At 45.5% G+C, this 17334-nt stretch overlaps 8 protein-coding genes and 1 non-coding gene across 9 annotated transcripts; 6 read left to right on the forward strand and 3 right to left on the reverse strand.

The window, feature by feature from the left end:
* Positions 1-290: 290 nt before the first annotated feature.
* J7337_003672 (uncharacterized protein) lies at positions 291-2129 on the forward strand (the record flags this gene model as incomplete). Its single annotated transcript, XM_044821386.1, has 3 exons — positions 291-531; positions 581-755; positions 803-2129. The coding sequence occupies 3 exons, from the start codon at positions 291-293 to the stop codon at positions 2127-2129; spliced, it is 1743 nt and encodes a 580-aa protein (XP_044682719.1).
* Positions 2130-2214: 85 nt separating this feature from the next.
* On the reverse strand, positions 2215-2901 carry J7337_003673 (uncharacterized protein; the record flags this gene model as incomplete). Its single annotated transcript, XM_044821387.1, has 1 exon — positions 2215-2901. One exon carries the CDS (start codon positions 2899-2901, stop codon positions 2215-2217), a length of 687 nt encoding a protein of 228 aa, XP_044682720.1.
* A 703-nt stretch (positions 2902-3604) lies between these two features.
* J7337_003674 (uncharacterized protein) lies at positions 3605-4490 on the reverse strand (the record flags this gene model as incomplete). Its single annotated transcript, XM_044821388.1, has 2 exons — positions 3605-3657; positions 3881-4490. 2 exons carry the CDS (start codon positions 4488-4490, stop codon positions 3605-3607), a joined length of 663 nt encoding a protein of 220 aa, XP_044682721.1.
* Positions 4491-5990: 1500 nt separating this feature from the next.
* Positions 5991-6980, forward strand: J7337_003675 (uncharacterized protein; the record flags this gene model as incomplete). Its single annotated transcript, XM_044821389.1, has 3 exons — positions 5991-6235; positions 6287-6480; positions 6538-6980. 3 exons carry the CDS (start codon positions 5991-5993, stop codon positions 6978-6980), a joined length of 882 nt encoding a protein of 293 aa, XP_044682722.1.
* A 3856-nt stretch (positions 6981-10836) lies between these two features.
* J7337_003676 (uncharacterized protein) lies at positions 10837-12051 on the reverse strand (the record flags this gene model as incomplete). The annotated part of the gene is made up of 1 exon (XM_044821390.1): positions 10837-12051. One exon carries the CDS (start codon positions 12049-12051, stop codon positions 10837-10839), a length of 1215 nt encoding a protein of 404 aa, XP_044682723.1.
* Positions 12052-12492: 441 nt separating this feature from the next.
* Positions 12493-13316, forward strand: J7337_003677 (uncharacterized protein; the record flags this gene model as incomplete). Its single annotated transcript, XM_044821391.1, has 2 exons — positions 12493-12912; positions 12963-13316. The coding sequence occupies 2 exons, from the start codon at positions 12493-12495 to the stop codon at positions 13314-13316; spliced, it is 774 nt and encodes a 257-aa protein (XP_044682724.1).
* A 556-nt stretch (positions 13317-13872) lies between these two features.
* On the forward strand, positions 13873-14923 carry J7337_003678 (uncharacterized protein; the record flags this gene model as incomplete). The annotated part of the gene is made up of 3 exons (XM_044821392.1): positions 13873-14296; positions 14360-14712; positions 14765-14923. The coding sequence occupies 3 exons, from the start codon at positions 13873-13875 to the stop codon at positions 14921-14923; spliced, it is 936 nt and encodes a 311-aa protein (XP_044682725.1).
* A 252-nt stretch (positions 14924-15175) lies between these two features.
* J7337_003679 lies at positions 15176-15279 on the forward strand. Its single transcript has one exon. It is a non-coding gene; the product is annotated as a tRNA-Leu (tRNA).
* Positions 15280-16116: 837 nt separating this feature from the next.
* On the forward strand, positions 16117-17154 carry J7337_003680 (uncharacterized protein; the record flags this gene model as incomplete). The annotated part of the gene is made up of 1 exon (XM_044821393.1): positions 16117-17154. The coding sequence occupies one exon, from the start codon at positions 16117-16119 to the stop codon at positions 17152-17154; it is 1038 nt and encodes a 345-aa protein (XP_044682726.1).
* Positions 17155-17334: the final 180 nt, after the last annotated feature.

A 17334-nucleotide genomic window follows, 5' to 3' on the forward strand; every position in this document is an offset into this window, starting at 1 on the left:
ACCAAGGTTTAAATCCTCTCAGAGATTGCTGATCCCTACTTCAACGGCTTAGCTCTATCACTGCCGACTAATACCCCGCCTTGAACATCAGCAAGATTACGATGTTGGGTTACACCCTCTTATCGAGACTATTCTGCATGTAACCTTGATTCGAGTAACTATTATCTAAGCGGAGTAAACGGCACCATTTGGTGATGACGATCGTCATGGCGATCTTGAGCTACAAAAGCGAGCGATGCGCCTCTCCCAAGAACTTAACTTAGTGGACACACTGAAGTCAATTGCTGATAATGGCTCGCTTTCCAACTTGGTTTGCTCTGTTGAGCCTAATTGCGCAGGCTCATGGCCAGCCGTGCGATGTGAAGTACCCTCCTCAGACGAAACCAGTCGAGACCAGACAATTTAGCAACAGCCGTGGCGCTGTTGCCTGTGAGAGTGAGATATGTTCGACGATTGGTATCAATATTCTCAGACAGGGCGGCAACGCAGCCGACGCGATGGTCGCCACCGTTCTTTGCGTGGGAACAGTCGGTGAGTCAACCATGCTATCCTTGACCACGCTGCGCTGAGACAAGTACAGGCATGTATCATTCTGGAATCGGAGGCGGCGGCTTCATGCTCATTCACAAACCCGATGGCAAGAATAAAACCCAGCCCTACGAATTTGTCGACTTTCGCGAAACAGCACCTGCGGCAGCTACGGAGAACATGTTCAAGAATAATGTCAACGCCAGCATATATGGAGGACAGGCCAGGTATGACATACCTTGCAGTGCTATAGTAATGACTGACAGCCTCCTAGTGGTGTACCCGGTGAATTGCGAGGTCTGGAGCATTTGCACAAGAGCTATGGCCATCTACCTTGGGCGAAGCTCGTCCAGCCAGCAATTGACGTGGCCCGCTACGGATTTCCAGTTAACAACGATACTCTCAAATTTATGAAGATGACTTACAGCAAAGCTGAGAACGAGAGCTTTTTGTTTAACGATCCCGCATGGGCAATTGATTTTGCACCCGCTGGAAGATTACTCAAATTCGGCGAGAAGCTCACGCGCAAGAGATATGCCGATACGCTCGAGACTATCGCTGCCAAGGGAGCCGGTGCATTTTACGAGGGACCTATCGCCGATGCGACTATCAGGACTTTGAAGCAGAAGAAGGGTATCATGACGACGGATGACCTGAAGAACTACTCCGTGGCGATCCGAGAGCCTTCCCAGATCAACTACCGAGGTGGAAAGGTCACCAGCGGGTCAGCACCCTCAAGTGGTGCAGTCGTCGCAGCTGCGTTGAACATCCTCGACGGTTATGACTTCCTGGGTGATCCCAGACGAGTCAATGACAGCGCTTATCTGCTCGACGAAGCATTCAAGTTCGGCTACGGAATGCGAAGTAATCTCGGCGATCCAACCTTTGTCAAAGGTCTGGTTGAGTATCAATCACAGATGTACTCCAACGATACCGCACAGGAGATTCGCGCTAAATTAGACGGACGTGCTCTCGCAGTCAAGGATTATGACCCCAAAGGTCTTGAAAGCTTAGACACACCTGGCACTTCACACATCGTAACCATGGACAATTCAGGGCTTGCCATCTCCCTCACGACGACAATCAACCTCGGCTTCGGTTCGCAAGTTATTGTTCCCGAGACTGGCGTTATCATGAACAACGAGATGAACGATTTTAGTATACCTGGGCAGTCAAACGCTTTTGGATTCATTCCCAGCGAGGCCAACTTCATCAGACCTGGAAAACGGCCTCTTTCTAGTATAAGCACCACTATTGTCGAAGGACCCGACGGGAAGGTTTCGTTGGTGACGGGCTCTGCTGGTGGTAGTCGCATCATCACAGCTACTGTCCAGGTTGTTCTAAATGCGCTGGAGAAGAACATGACTGTTCATGATGCCCTGGCTGCGCCTCGTCTGCATGATCAGCTTGAACCGCGACAAGTCACGTTCGAATACGCTTATGACAACTCCACGGTTGCTTATTTGAAGGAGATTGGGAATAATGTTACGTGGGTTGCGCCTGGGCAGAGCACTGCTCAGGCTTTGAGGAGGTTACTGGATGGGACATTTGAAGCTGCTGGTGAGCCTAGACAGGCCAACTCTGGAGGATTCTCAACTTAGAGGCGTCTAATATCATTTGTCGAGGTCAAAGTAGTAATACAACTCGTATCTGTCTACGCCGTCATAGAAGTCATGGATTGAGCCTCTAAAGCTTCCATACCTCCAAGCTGCGATATCGAGCAACAAGAGGATTCATCTGTCTAAATCCAATTCGTCCACCACGAACAACAGGCCCAGTCGACCGATCCACATCCTCCCACGAGAACAATTCCAATCCATTAATCGAAAACTTGACATCGCGTTTATCATGAATGACCTCAACCTTGTAATAAGCGCCCTGCGTATCCTCCACATTCGGCAGCGGATCAGCCCCCTGCGCAACAAGATGGAACCCAGGCGACTTTCTCAAGTTCGCAAGATGGAAAGCCCTCTCCTCAGGCCATCGACGTCGAAAATACGAAGCATGCAGCGTTCGGACATCGCTAGAGTGATATTGCGGATAAGATCCGTTTCGGGGCTTGAGATCCTTGTCGAAAATGCTTCCGCCATCTTTGGCGGCTGCTGCGCCGAAGAATACGATCGCCAGGCCGGGCTCCTCGATGGGTGAGAATTCCCAGGTTATGCGGATGCGTTCGGGGAAGACCTCGGGGACCCAGTAGACGAAGTCGCCTGGGGCAGCTAGTTCGAGAGTGTTGTTGGAGACGGTGGCTTTGACGGGACCTTCGGCTACCCAATCTGAGATCGCGTCGGTGCTGTTGAAGGTGTTTCTGTAAAGAAGTTTTTCGGCCATGGCGGAAGCAGCCAGGAGGGGGTAGAGGAGGAGACTTCGCATTTTGCTCTTCGAAGGAGAAATATTTCCACCGACTTGGACGAGGAGTATTCGATAGCTGCCTCTTATTATATAGGTTTTTTGTTTATTTCTTTTGCCATATTAATTCCCGATGTGCTCATACTTTAATTTCCCACTTCGGGGGTAGATGTGCCGAGGTGAGCGGATGCGATCCTATCATCTTCAAGGGTATGACAGCGGATATGCTACTGCATTGAGTTTAGGTACCACCATGTAATGCAATTTGATCATTCGGGAGTCAAAGACGTGATTCAACAGTGGCTGCCGATCCTTTCTGATAAGTTGACTTTATCACCAAATTTCCACCAATAGAAGCGTTCCTGTCGTTGAATTTCATTCCAGGTATCAAATGAATAATCTGAGTTATGCATGGAAGAAGGTGAGATCAAGGTTCTCGTTAATAAACTCCAAGTCCTGAGGAAGCTGTGTCGTTTTCATCAGTAAAAGTCATGCGCATAGTTCGGATTAGCATACCATCGAGTTAATGAGATCGGTCATAATATCAGAACCAACGTAATTCCCATCAATTGATAGCTGATTCCCACGTAACTGGCCATCATCACTACGATTCATCAGTACAAGGAAAATCAATATTTCTCAAGAGGAACCGCTTACCAAATATCTAGAAGTGGCTGGTCTTGTCGAATAGCCGCCTTTCGTGTCTGCATCAGTCTGCACAGTTTGATCACTCGCTCTCCAGCTTCTTTGTCCGATTCTGCAGCCGACTCTGGCCATAACCTGCCTTTGAGTAACCCAATAGTCATACTGAGGATATAGTATTCGTTCAAGCCGTTCAGTGTTAGTGAGATTCGGGTTTCAAGAATTTTCAAGACCCTCTCGACATATTCAATGAGAAATGCCGAAACTTGTGGGAAGATTGTTATCGTGGATTGATCGCAATCTTCATGGATATAAACTGTCATTCATTATTCTATGGAACGGGAACAGCAATTGGTCTTACCGCGTGATTCAAGATTCAGGTAGATTTCATGGCAGATGCTCAGTGCCGCAAGTGTTAAACCCGTCCTGCAAGCTTGCTCTGGCAACATCTCCTCCTTTATGAGTCTTTGGTAATAGTCGAGGATCTTCGTGGATGCGTCTAACCTCGCGCGTCGGCAAATCAGGGATTTAGATAGGGAGGTAGTTCGGACCAGGAAGTGGAAATGTAGCAAGACGATGTACTGGTGCAGGACGATACCTAGCATGTGTTTAATGTATGTCGCGGTTCGGTGCTGTCGTGGATCAGCTTGAGGGCTATCCCATGCTGGAATGTCTTGAAGTGCCTGTCGTAGCTCCTCCTCTAGTTCCAAGACCTTGTCAAAATCGACCTCTTCGCAACATCCATTTATGAAGGCGCATATCTTTAGCCTCACGGGCAACGAGTGATAGAGAAGCGCTTGGAAAGAAGCGTTTATCAGTGTATCAATTGGCATGCTGACTAAAGAGTCTTGCATAGACTCCTCAAGGTTTTCATCGTCGACGTTTAGTGGTGGTTTGATGTTGAAATCTCCTAATCGGACATTTGGAGGCATTCCACGCTCTATCGATGCTTGGAGATCCAATTCAACCATTGTGACCCACAGTCTCCGACGCATCTCTCGACTGAATGGCGATACTTTCGCTGCGGGGATGACTTCACGGTGGTAACCCGCTGCCATGGCCCATCGGACTAAGGTCCCGGTAGAAGTCCAGAAGGAACCCTCATTGATGAAGTTTGCACGCTTTGCAAGGAGCAGAAGACAATGGATCACCAGGATATCCCAGGAACGAGGAGGTTGGTTGGATTGAGAACTAACCCATGCTTCCGCAGCCTCAACCCATTTGATAACGTGATCATGAGTTGTGTTGTGGCTGAATACATTGACGCAGACTTCGGGGTGACAGCTTGCAGCAGCAGCAGCGACTAAAAGCAACTGTACAAGAAAGCAGACCGTGGTACTAGACTGATCAGCCCAGTAATTATTATACTTGGTAATAAATGTTGGTATGTGTAAGATCCGATGCGTTATCTCATGTCGGTCGATATAAGTCTGAACCAGCACATCTAAGATTGACTTTGCGGGTGTCAGGTGTCTCAAAGTATTTTCTAACGCATCGTCCTGTAAAATTTGGCGACGCTGTTGTTTGTCGTTGATTGGCGCATAAATCTCATCGCGAAGGGTGTTGATGGAGGGATAATGGGTCTTTATCTTAACGATGTATGGACGAAGATCGGTGAACTAGGTCTAGTCAGAAGAATGCCAGCTTGCAAACGAAGTGGGAGCATACCTGCTGGTAAAGGTTCAGGGGATAGCTACACCCGTAGAACTTGGTAGAGTTGCCCTGCCCTTCCAAGTGTGTCATGTCGACTTCCTTGGTGGCAGAGGTTGCATAACGATCGAGAGTCTCTGTTGACGAACGCTCTATACGGGTAGATGACGACACCACGTTAGCCCCTCTTGGGGTGCCATCAACCGACGTCTCCCGTCCTTTGTTTCCACGGTAAGTACACTCATCGGCAATTCCGGCCTTTGAGCAGCGACTGCAGGCTGGGACCTCTCTGTCGCACTTGAGCTTCCGTTGATAGCACTGAATACAGGCCAATGGGGGACGTCTTCTCTTGACCCCTGGTCGGACCAGACGTTGCGAATTGGTCAGCGATCGATTCATTACAACGGATACGGGGAATCTGAGAATTTGAAATTGTTAAGCATAGGAAATGGGATCCTAGAAATTGCCGAGCACAACATCTTATGTTCTTTCGTGTGGCATCGGATGTCGGGCTCGGCATATTCGCGGGTTCGGCGATCTCTAGGTTCGGCATTTTCAACCGACTAATTTGGAGGTCTGGTCTAACCTCTCCCTGCTTGCCGAAAGATGACCATTGTCGTGCTTATGCGATGCGCAAACCTCCAGCCAGCGTGGAGAAACTGGGGTAAAGAGGTGTTGCCCCAGGTTCTACATCTGGGGTACTCACAAAGTATATAAAGTATAAATCCTACCGCAAGAATGCTTCTGACATAATTCAAAAATTGATTCTTTTATCATATCTCTCAAAAATTCCAACAGACATCCATTGAACCTACGCAAACATGTTGCCCTCTGAAGATGCTCCTCTGACAACCTCTGTCATCTCCTCCTTCGGGCCCAACAGCTCACCCAGAGCTCGGGAGATCTTAACTGGGTTGATCCGATATCTCCACGCCTTCTGTCGTGAAGTCAACCTCACCACAGAAGAACTATACATTGCCATTGAGGCTTTGAACAGGTCTGGTCAGATGAGCAATGCCGAGCGAAACGAGACTTTGTTGATCTCCGACTGCCTGGGCGTAGAGGCGTATGTTCTAGTCTTCTAAACCTGTACTCTTGAGTCTAACCATTATACTAGACTGGTCGATGCTCGAACACAGAAGATGCTTGAACAGGATAACGGAACCAACTCTTGCATTTTAGGCCCGTTCTACGTCGCTGATCCTCCTCGATATGAGAATGGAGATACCATCATCCAGAAGTATCTCGGTGGAGAGGTAACATACTTCCATGGTCGAATATTGGATGCTGATACCAACCAACCCGTGGCAGGTACGTTGAATTGGTCGTTCCACATTATATCATGAAACGTACTAATAGAAAACGTAGGTGCTTCTCTGAACGTCTGGGAGTGTGCAGTCAACGGACTGTATGACCAACAGGATCCCAACCAGCCATCTGGAAACATGCGCGGCATGTTCACCTCCGATTCAGAGGGCAAATATGCTTTCTACTGTATCAAGCCAGTTCCTTACCCCGTACCTTACGACGGTCCCGCTGGGGATATTCTCAAACTCATGGATCGCCATCCTTACCGAGCTGGTCATATCCACTTCATGGTAACCAGGGCTTGTTACAACCGCCTGATTACACAGGTGTTTCCTGAAGACGACACTTATCTCGACTCCGACTCGGTGTACGCTGTTAAATCAGATCTTCTTTTGAAGTTCAAGCCTTGTAACTCCGGCTCACTGAAGGGTATTGGTGGCAAGGATGTCGATGTGAAGTGGGAAGTTAACTGGGACTTCAGGATCAAGCAACAGAAAGATTAAGGAACTTTCAATCAAGACCTTAACTATATACAATAAGACACCTTCAAAGTTAAGGAGCTAGGCAATTTGTAAGAGGAGAGGCTATATACCTACTACTAGAGTCTAGGTAATAACACTAGTATAAGTAGTTTCACAGAGCATAGGATTATTGCATCGCGCATCATCTAACAGCTGTAGCAGCCATTAGGGGCTCTTTATTGTCATTGGCCTAATCAGTCTTGTGCTACGGAATCTTTTAGAAACTCTTGGCGTTAAGGCTGAATGGTCGACCTGCAAGTAAGACTAAGCGCCCATTCGCCACTTTTGCTGCACAAGGCAGAAATGCTGCGGAGAAGTTCTCATCCTGAGGCGATCACAAGACTACGCCTTGCTATACCATCTCTACTACCTTGATCAATTTTGTCCTGCTCGGGCAACCTTATTAAAGATGGCGGACCCGAATGAGTTATCACAGTTTTTACAGTAGGCTGACAAAAGTCCTGATACATTTTAATATTACCCTAACGACCTTAATTATACCTTACTATTTTACTCTATAATTAACTAAGTAATATTTATTTAATTATAATAATATATATATTAATCTATAGAGAATTAAAAGGAGATTTTAGCTATATAGCTTAATATTTAATATAATAGCTATTTATATTATAATACTTATTTAGCCTATTAAAGATTAATTTAATTATATTTTTAATTATATTATCTTTAATTTTAAACTATAACTTCTCTATAGCTATTATTAGTCTCTTAATAGCTTTATTTATCTTTAAATAAACTATAATTTTAAGATATTATTTATAAATCTAGGCTTTTAAGACTTTTTATAGATTTTTAATAAAGTTAAGATTAAGGCTATATAAAAGCCAGTTTACTAAAAATACCTTATATTTCTATATTTAAAAATATAATTAATCTTAAACTTTTTAATAAATAAAAGTATAAGTATTATTATATTAAAAAGTCTTTCTTTTTTTAATAAAGTTAAGAAAATAGGACTATAAATAAAATAAAATATACTAGCCTATTACTTTCCTTTTCTTAAAATTAAGATTACTAATTAAAAAAATAACTTAAAATAGTTTATTATAGTTAATTATACTAAAAAATATCTATAAGTATCTTAAAGATTATCTATAAAGCTATACTTTATTTTTATAAAGTCTTTTACCCTATAATATTATTAAAATATACTTTTATAAAAAGAAAGTTAAAATATATAATTCTATAAAATAATTACTTAATATAATTACTATCTATATAATTAATTAAAACTTAATTAAAAAACTACTAATTATATTAAAATAACTTATTTTTATAATAGTATTTATTATAAAATTCTTTTTTTAATTAAGTATATTTTTTATTAAAAAATAAGTATTAAAGTATAAGCTTATATTATATACCTTTATTAATAAGGTATTAATAAATTATTATTTTTAAGTAATATAATTATATTTAATCTATAATTTCTTTATATAAGATAAAAAGCTAATTTTTAATAAGTATTTTAATATAAATTTTATTTTAACTTAATAAAATATAAGGCTTACTAAACTATAGTTTATTTTTAGCTAATATTTAAGTATAATTATATTAAATAATCCTATAAATTATATACTAATTTAGCCCCTTTTTATTTATAATTTCCTAGACTTAAACTCCTAATTTATATATTATTATAAACCTTATTTTTTTATAAAGAAAATAATATATATTTTGCCTTATTTAAGGCATTTTAACTTATTAAAATAATATAATAAAGTTATTATATTAATATTATTATTATATAAAAAGCAGGGGTGGACCTGAAATATGTCAGGACTTTTGTGCGGGACTGTACTCCAACCTTTAAATTTCGACAAATCGTCATCACCTCCTCGGAGCACTGGTTATGACATAGTCCAAAGCGATATCTGTGATAAGAGACGGGTTGAAGCCACTTCGGCCACTAGCGGAGATCACGGACATATCGAAGCCATTACAGGATGGGACGATGTACGCCGCACAGAGGCATGTACCGAAGTTACCGGCCTGTTGATCCAGGAGACTGGAAAAGATGATAACGCTAGCTCCGTCAAGAATCATCAGAGAAACATCTTACTGGTCAGGAGCCTTGAGTTGGGCCTTTTATTACTGGCAACCGGGCTGCTCGGATCCATTTTCGCTATCCTCGGCGCGTACAACACTGATGAGTTGCCAGATTGGAATGGCAAGACAGGAATTAACATCACACTCAACGCTCTTATTGCAGTGATTGCTACCATCTTCCGCGCAACCATAGCCTTCGTGGCCTTGGAGGTCTTGGCCCAGCTGAATGGGACTGGATCACAAAGACGTTCAGACCCGTGGGCGATATGCAGCGCTACGACGATGCGTCCCGAGGCGCATGGGGTTCGTTGATGCTTCTTCCAGTTGTCTTCAAGCGCCAACCGCAGGCCATTATAGCCGTGATAGTCGATGTTGCTTCTCTGGCCGTAGGACCTGTCACTCAACAGGCAATACAGCCGCAGTATTGCGCCCAGGTTGCTCCAGAGCGGTTGGCGGCAATTGCTGTGGCTAACGAGGTCGATGACGACCGTCTCTACTACCAGGAGCGCCCGTCCACGTGGAAGCTTCACGTCGGATTAGCAGCAGCAATTCAGGATTCCGTGGTTAATCCTTCACAGAGCTCAAATATCAATGACCTCTTCGATTGTCCTTCTGGAAATTGTACTTTTCACGCTTATCCTGACTACCCTGGGCAACCTGACCAGGACTGGGTTTCGCACGCTAGCCTCGGTATGTGCAGTCGCTGCGAGGACATATCAAAGCTTGTAAAAGTCAGAGTAGAGCGCTATTCCCGAACCAGTTTGCATCAGGCTATACTGAGTATGGACATGGCATCTCGAACCAACAAGTCAGATCGTATTGAGATTAGCTCAGGTAACTCCATCTCAAAACGCGCGGTATTTGGAGTCCAAGATTGCAGGGGACTTTTGGTGGGCGCACAAAGCATTACCAAAAGACTTTCTCAACACTGCCCGTTGGTCAGCCGCAAACTTGACTATGCTAGCTTTCTCGCAGCAAAACTGTCGGAATAAGACTGACGGCAGAATGTCGTGTCCGCTAGTCGGCGGTAGGGACAAGGCGAAGGGTCCGGCGGTATATTTAATACTGAATGGAGTGCATTTATCTAATTATATATAAATCTAAGTAGAAGATCGAGTAATTCACTCAAGGCTGTAATTAATAAGTGACTTATCAGGGTAACAATACTGCCGAAGATATGGCAGGTTCGCTCGACAATCTGCCAACGCTCCTACCATTATACGTTCATTGTAAACTGATGACGTGCCATGTAAACAACTTCATAAAGCGCCCTACCGTAGCCTACCTAGATATTACACTCCAGCCTGAAGACCATCGAATTCATCTGCGCCGTTTCCGCTCGTTTAGCCCTGCTTGTCTAGCAACCTGGAATCTCTCTCTTCGACCGTCTCTCTCTTCTGCTCGTCTCTGCTCTGCTCTACTCTGCTCTACTCTGCTCTACTCTGCTCTACGCTGCTTTACCTTGTTTTTATTTTATTTAAAGCCCTCTTCTATACTATAACACGATAGTTGTAACAGAGAATGGAAGAGCTAACGGCCGAGAATTAGACCCTAGGGAGATGATACTAATGGGCCGCGAAAGATATGCAAGGATTACAGAAGCAATTGCCTATATCGGAAAATATGAATATAGAGGAACTAGATTTAGCTAGTAAGAAGTTTAAGATTAAGCTAGAATAAGGGGGGAAAGTCTTATTTAAAACTACTCTATCCTTATCCCAGATGATAGCGATTTGGGCGACATATGGCTGCATACACCAAGCTGTCAGTTATTGAATAGAGTCTCTCGATCGATCTTATCCAGCAACTTCCCATCAGTAAACCAAACATCCATGGCCTTCGCCATTCCCTCAACGTAAGCCCTAGGAGCATCATCTGACATGGCCTTGACAAGTAGATCCTGCGACATTTCGTTTGTGTTATCCGCTCGTCCGGTGGCAACTACCTTTTCCTCATAACGACGGACAGCAAGATCCAAATCACCTGGGTGCGCCTTGACTTCATAGAAAAGGTCCAGGGCGTCTAGCATAGCCAGGTTCGCGCCCTCTCCGGCAAACCACGACATAACATGTAGAGAGTCTCCGATCAGAGTCAATCCAGGCTTGTGTTCGTAGCGAAGACCGAGTGGCATCCTATACTGAGCACGGGGAGTCATGTTTGTATCGACGTTGCGAATGACATCCAGAAGACGAGGATCCCAGGTGGAGAAGAAGTTATTGATCAAATAGTCAGTCATTTTCTTTGCGTCATTCCAGTCGAAGGAGGGATCTTTTGAGTGCCATTCCTCTTCGACTCGTAGACAGGGGTAGACTCTCACGCTGTCATCCCCATTGCGCTGGATGAAAATGCCACTGCCTTCGGAGAGGAAGAATGAAGTGCCTCGGCCGATGAACTCTCCAAGTTCTGGGAACCTCTTGTCCACGTTGGAGATACGGCAGTCGATAACCGTCAGCCCTGTGTACTCAGGCGTCCAGCTCGTCAGAAACGGTCGTACCTTAGACCAGGTTCCATCAGCCCCCACAAGGAGGTCAGTCACAACAGGATCAGGTTGATTCTCAAAAACCAACTTGACCCTGCCATCCTCTAGTGGAACAATCTCAGAGAGTCGATGATCCCACTTGATATTCTCCGGGTCAAGCGACTCAATAAGAATCTTGCGAAGCTTCGCTCGGTCTATCTCTGGACGTCCCTCTGCATCAGCAGTTGCTTTGTGGAATAACCAAGCAACGGCCTTCTTATCGCCAAAGCGATAGTCCTGGTCGTGATAGCGCGCGTACTTCTTGAACTGCTCCTCAAGACCAGCTTCGAACAAGGCTGCTTGACCAGACTCCGGATGAAGGTCGAGAGAGCCGCCTTGAAAGCGAGAGCTAGTGGACTTTTCTCGCTCGAAAATGGTGAAGGGGATCGAGTGGTGTTGCAAGAGAGCTGCGAGGCTCAGGCCAGATGGTCCTGCTCCAACAATGGCGATATGCTTGGACATGATGAAAAGGTTATAATGATTCGATCTGAAGTAGAGCTTATTGATCAATTTGGTATGAGAGATGTCCCATGCAGTAGAATTGCAGTCAAAGAGACTTATATAGACTTGACTTTCGGTGTACTATCCCGACTATACGGCCAAACTTACAGGTATGAATATCACACGACGCTCTACCACGCGAAACTCCACCGAATCAATCATCAATTGAACCCCAGTTCCCAGTTCGGTGATTTCTACGATGTGTAAAAAGAAACCCGGCATCCGATGATGTCGGCGTTTTCGGCTTTGTTTTTCTCAACACCTCGGCCATTTTTATTCTCGGCGAATTGTATCGAACTTTTGACTCAGATTCTGAGAAATTGAGTGAGTTACTTAAAAGCCAGCATTACAGAGAAACATCGCTTTGAATCACATGGAGACTAGTCATCAGGCTCGTTCACAATGCAGAAACTCACACCCCATGTTGTTATTGTCCCTGCTTCTTTTGCTCCACCATCACTATACTCCAAACTTGTTCAGAGTCTCACATTGTATGAATTACAGACAACTGTCATCGATCTCCCATCCGTGGGATTTCGTGACGCACTGCCGGCTGTTTCCATGGAAGAAGATGCTGAGCATATCAAGACAGTCACAGCAAAGCTGGCTGATGAAGGTCATGAGATCATCCTAGTGATGCACTCTTATGGCGGTATATGCGGTACAGAGAGTACGGCTGAGCTCTCTAAGGCAGAGAGACAAATTTCTGGAAAGCCGGGAGGTATAGTCTATCTCATTTATATCAGCTCCCCTGTACCTGAGATCGGAGGGTCAGTTAAGACCATGATGGGCGATAGCATGCCCCATTTCATGAAAATTGAGGTACGTAAAAGACTTCAAGGTCTCAATTCAACGCTCAACTTTCTAAACAGGGACACTACCTCACATCTGATCCCGAAGGCTGCGCGAGCATCAACTTCTCAGACCTTCCAAGAGCCGAAGCGCTGACGTATGCGAAGCAAATGACGGCACATTCAGCGCTGAGCTTTTCTGGACCACTACAGAACGCAGGATACTTGAATATTCCTGTTGCATATATAGTTTGTGAGAAGGATGTTTCTGTCCCGCCTCATGTCCAGAGATCTGCCGTTGATATGATTTCTAAAAAGAGCGGTCGAGAGGTTGTCACTTTTTCTTGTGATTCTGGACACTTTCCAACTGTCAGTATCCCAGGCAAATTGGCTTCTTTTATCAACAAGGTTGCTACCAAAAGCCTTTTAGAGTAGTTTTTATGTAGTCTATGAATTAATTGACTCCCGGCACTTTCCAAACAACAACCCTATGGTGTTTCCAGTGAATAACAATGCTTATCCTTTGGTGCTGCTGTAGATCATTATGCATCTGGACCAAGATGCCAGGTGCATCATAGCACCAGTAAGCGATTATACATTCCCGCGACCATGTCAGGTTTTGTCATGAATCTTTGCATTTGCATGGGCACTCGTGTGTATGAGGTCACGTTGCTCTTCCAAAACGACCGTTAGCTCGGCGTTTTCGCGATGAACAATGACTTCCGATCATCTCAAGCTTTCCGATGTCGGATCGGCTAGGGGATTTGAAGTTCAATCTGCGCTGAACCTCTAGTTGTTCGGTCTGAATATGCCGTATAGATACTAGGAGTATTCCGAGAGAATACTCCGAGATAAGCCGAGCTCCCACTAATCTTGTCATACATCCGCGAGTTAACCTCTGACATGCTGCAATGCTACTTAAGTTAAATTCTGTTCAGAATATCTTGACTACCTACTAGCCCAAAAGTGAATCTAGTAGGTAAACTACACAATGACTGACAACAGTCGCGACCTGCGCTCACTCAGTACCCTCGCGGGCAAAACCGTGATCATAACAGGCGGCGCAAATGGTATAGGAGCCGAGACTGTGAAGCTGTTCAACTCATATGGAGCGAATACAGTCATTGCCGATCTTGAGCGCACTCGTGCTGCGGCCGAATCGGTTATTCGATCCTTGCAGCATCCCTCCTCTGCGCTGTTCATCAGCGTCAACGTTCTCGTCTGGGATGAAATGAGAGCTCTTTTTTCTCAATGCATATCGCACTTCGGTAATATCGACATTGTGGTAGCCAATGCCGGCATAATGGAGAGCACAAGTCTTTTCGATATCGAAAACGTCGATGAACAGGGGGAATTGCGCGAATCAATAGAAGGGTTTCGTGTGATTGATGTCAACCTCAAGGGAACCATCAATAGTACGTATTCTTCGACCCTTAATTCTTTTTATCGTAAATGGCTGAGTCATTACTCTCTTGAAGCGTTGCGGCTTGCACTGCATCACATGCAGCACAACGAACCAAGTTCTTCTGATGGTCTGAGAGGATCAGTAGTTCTTGTCACTTCAACGTCAGGATATTTCGGGACTACTGGCGTCGGTGCATATATCACATCGAAGCACGGACTCACAGGTCTACTTCGAGCATCGCAACGAATTGCTCGGGGTCTTACCATCGGAGTCAATGCTGTTGCTCCGTTCTTCACACCAACATCTACGTTCAAAGAGTTGGCTGAGGAATGGAAACGTTCGGGCCTTAAATCGAATACCCTAGGAGACGTCGCTCAGGCTATCGCCCTTGCCGCTACACAGAATGAATCTGGAAAATGCTACATGGTATGTCCAGCTTTCCTCTTGTGCTGGTTCATATGTTCTAACTTCTGTCTAGGTTGCCGGGCGAAAGTCGGTAGAGGTCGAAAATAGCAGAAGCGCACTTATTGAACAATGGCTTGGGCGAGAAACTGCAGGCTTGTTGGGGTCTGCTAGCAAGCTCTTTGAGGACAAAGGCTATCCCCTGCCCAAAGGGCACGAGAAACCTTCGACTTAATGCTTTAGCCCACCCCATAACAAGCATAAATAACTTTAATACTTAGAGCAACTTTGTTTAATTTATGTTTATATCTATAACCTATTATCTACCAGGAACATTTGTAACATGTTTCGTTTTCCTCGTAAACTTGTCCCTGAGTTTCGGATTCAGGGTAACTACCAAGTCGTTTTTTGGGGAGAGCCGAGCTTGGCATAAGCCCCCTCAGCATGGTAACGTCAGCTTGCAGACTCAGCTGTTATCCAATCGGAAGGCAAGATGGCCGAGCGGTCTAAGGCGCTGTGTTCAGGTTCGATAAGAACTAGTGACGATTCGCAGTCTCGAAAGGGGCCTGGGTTCGAATCCCAGTCTTGTCAGATTCTTTTTTTGCACGTCAGATGTGATCAAATGCCGTTATGAGCGTATATTCCCGACATGATCCAGACGCTGGGGCCGCCATGATTCCCCGCTGCGGCTCTTTGACTTATAATCGCAATGGAAGTCTTGTGGGATCATGCACATTTTGGACGATGATGTTCGCTTTATAATCACGGTGGGATGAATGTACGCGGTCATGGCTTGTTGCTGTGGCTTGTATACGAGTATACGCAAACGGATACAGGGATGCAGGGATACAAGGCATAACGTGGCTGTTGAGCCACTCTTAATTCAATTGGCATTTTGTTATGCCATAAGAACTATTGATAGTCTTGAAAGCAGTTAAGATTGCAATGTGTCTAATCTCAATAGCCAATATTCTCGCCAGCGTGGAATGTCGAATAAGACATGCACGTGCATATGACGATTAAAAACGCGCAACAAAGGAACAACCATAATTATTGAGTTAAGCGCACACGTGCTTCAGAACAAGAATATTATGGGGACATGAGCTTGGCGCCAATTAATCTCATTCCAACAAGCCTAGCAAGCCCCCCTTGTAGCCCTTGCAACGCGCGGCGCTTTCGGATTTAGCAGTCATACATTGGACAGGGGACTTTATCTTAGTGCCAAACCTTGTTTTTCTAGGTCCCAAGGCACTTGGTGCTTCATCTTTGTGTGAGAGATGCTGATGCCAAGAACCCCCTCCCCTCCCGTCGTAGAGAGAGTGGTCATCCAGCCACAATTCCATGACGAAACTTGCCAAGTCCGGCTGCTACTTAAGAATCTCAGTGGCCACTTTATGTTTCTTCCCTCAAATCATCCCATCTCTCACCATGATCTTCTCTAGTATATCTCTCCTCTCGTTGTTATCGGGCGCACTGGCCAGTGCCGTCCCCCAGGGAGCGAATACCTGGAAAACTTTACCCTCCATACCCATTGCTCCCCGGCAAGAACATGGCGTCGTAGCACTCGACGAAAAGACCCTTGCGATCATCGGTGGAATCGTTCCCAATCGCGAGGCCAATGGTTTTGAGACGACTGCTCTTATGCAATTCTTCAACACGCGCTCGAATTCATGGCGCCGATACGTCACTGAGGCGCCCGTTAAAGTCAATCATCCCAATGTCGCTGCAGTCAATGGCAAGATCTATCTTCTCGGCGGACTTTCAGATATCGACAATGGCGCGTGGCGAGCATTTTCAGACTCATGGGTCTACAATCCCAACGTCGACGAGTGGACGGAGCTCGATCCTGTACCTGAGAGTGAAGAGCGAGGAAGTGCAGCGGTTGGTGTTTACGGAAATATTATCTACATGGCTGGAGGTATGCGCACCTTGGAGCCAACTGGACCAGGCGGAGAACAAGACACCGTCGATTTCGTCTCTGCCTTCAACACCAAGACTTCACAATGGATAGATCTCCCCTCAGCAGCAAAGAAGCTCCCCGAAGGCCGCGATCACGCAACAGCCTCCATTGTCGGAACAAAATTCTACGTTCTGGGCGGTCGTCTCCGCGGCCAGCGCAACGTAAAAGACACAGTCTTCGTCCTCGACCTAGAAGACCTGGAAGCCGGCTGGACAACCAGCGAAGGCAGAATGCCCACGCCCCGCGGCGGTGTCGTTTCCGGCACAATCGGCACCAAAGTCTATGTTTTAGGCGGCGAGGGCAACATTGCGCCCGAGTCGGAGGGCATGTTTGACCAGATTGAGGTCTTTGATACAAAGACCGGGAAGTGGGAGGAGCTCGGGACCATGAAGTTGCCAACACATGGAGGTGCGGCTGTTGCGATTAAGGGTGGTATTTACCTTCCAGGCGGAGGCATTGCGGAGGGAGGTTCTCCGGTTGATACCCTGGATGTCTACTGGCCGTAGCCAGACATTCGCTGTTTTTTTATATGTATATTTTTAGCGTTTAATGATTAATGACTCTTGACTGAATTCCTCTTACTGATTTCGGGTTCCGGGTGACGCTTCCTGGACGTCAATGTTCACGTAAGCCGCGAGGCTAAGCAGAGTTCTCGATCCGTCAAGTAAGCTTATCCTTCTTATAGT

The sequence above is a fragment of the Fusarium musae genome, chromosome 3 (genome assembly GCF_019915245.1).
Source record: "Fusarium musae strain F31 chromosome 3, whole genome shotgun sequence".
In the NCBI taxonomy this organism is placed as follows: domain Eukaryota; kingdom Fungi; phylum Ascomycota; class Sordariomycetes; order Hypocreales; family Nectriaceae; genus Fusarium; species Fusarium musae.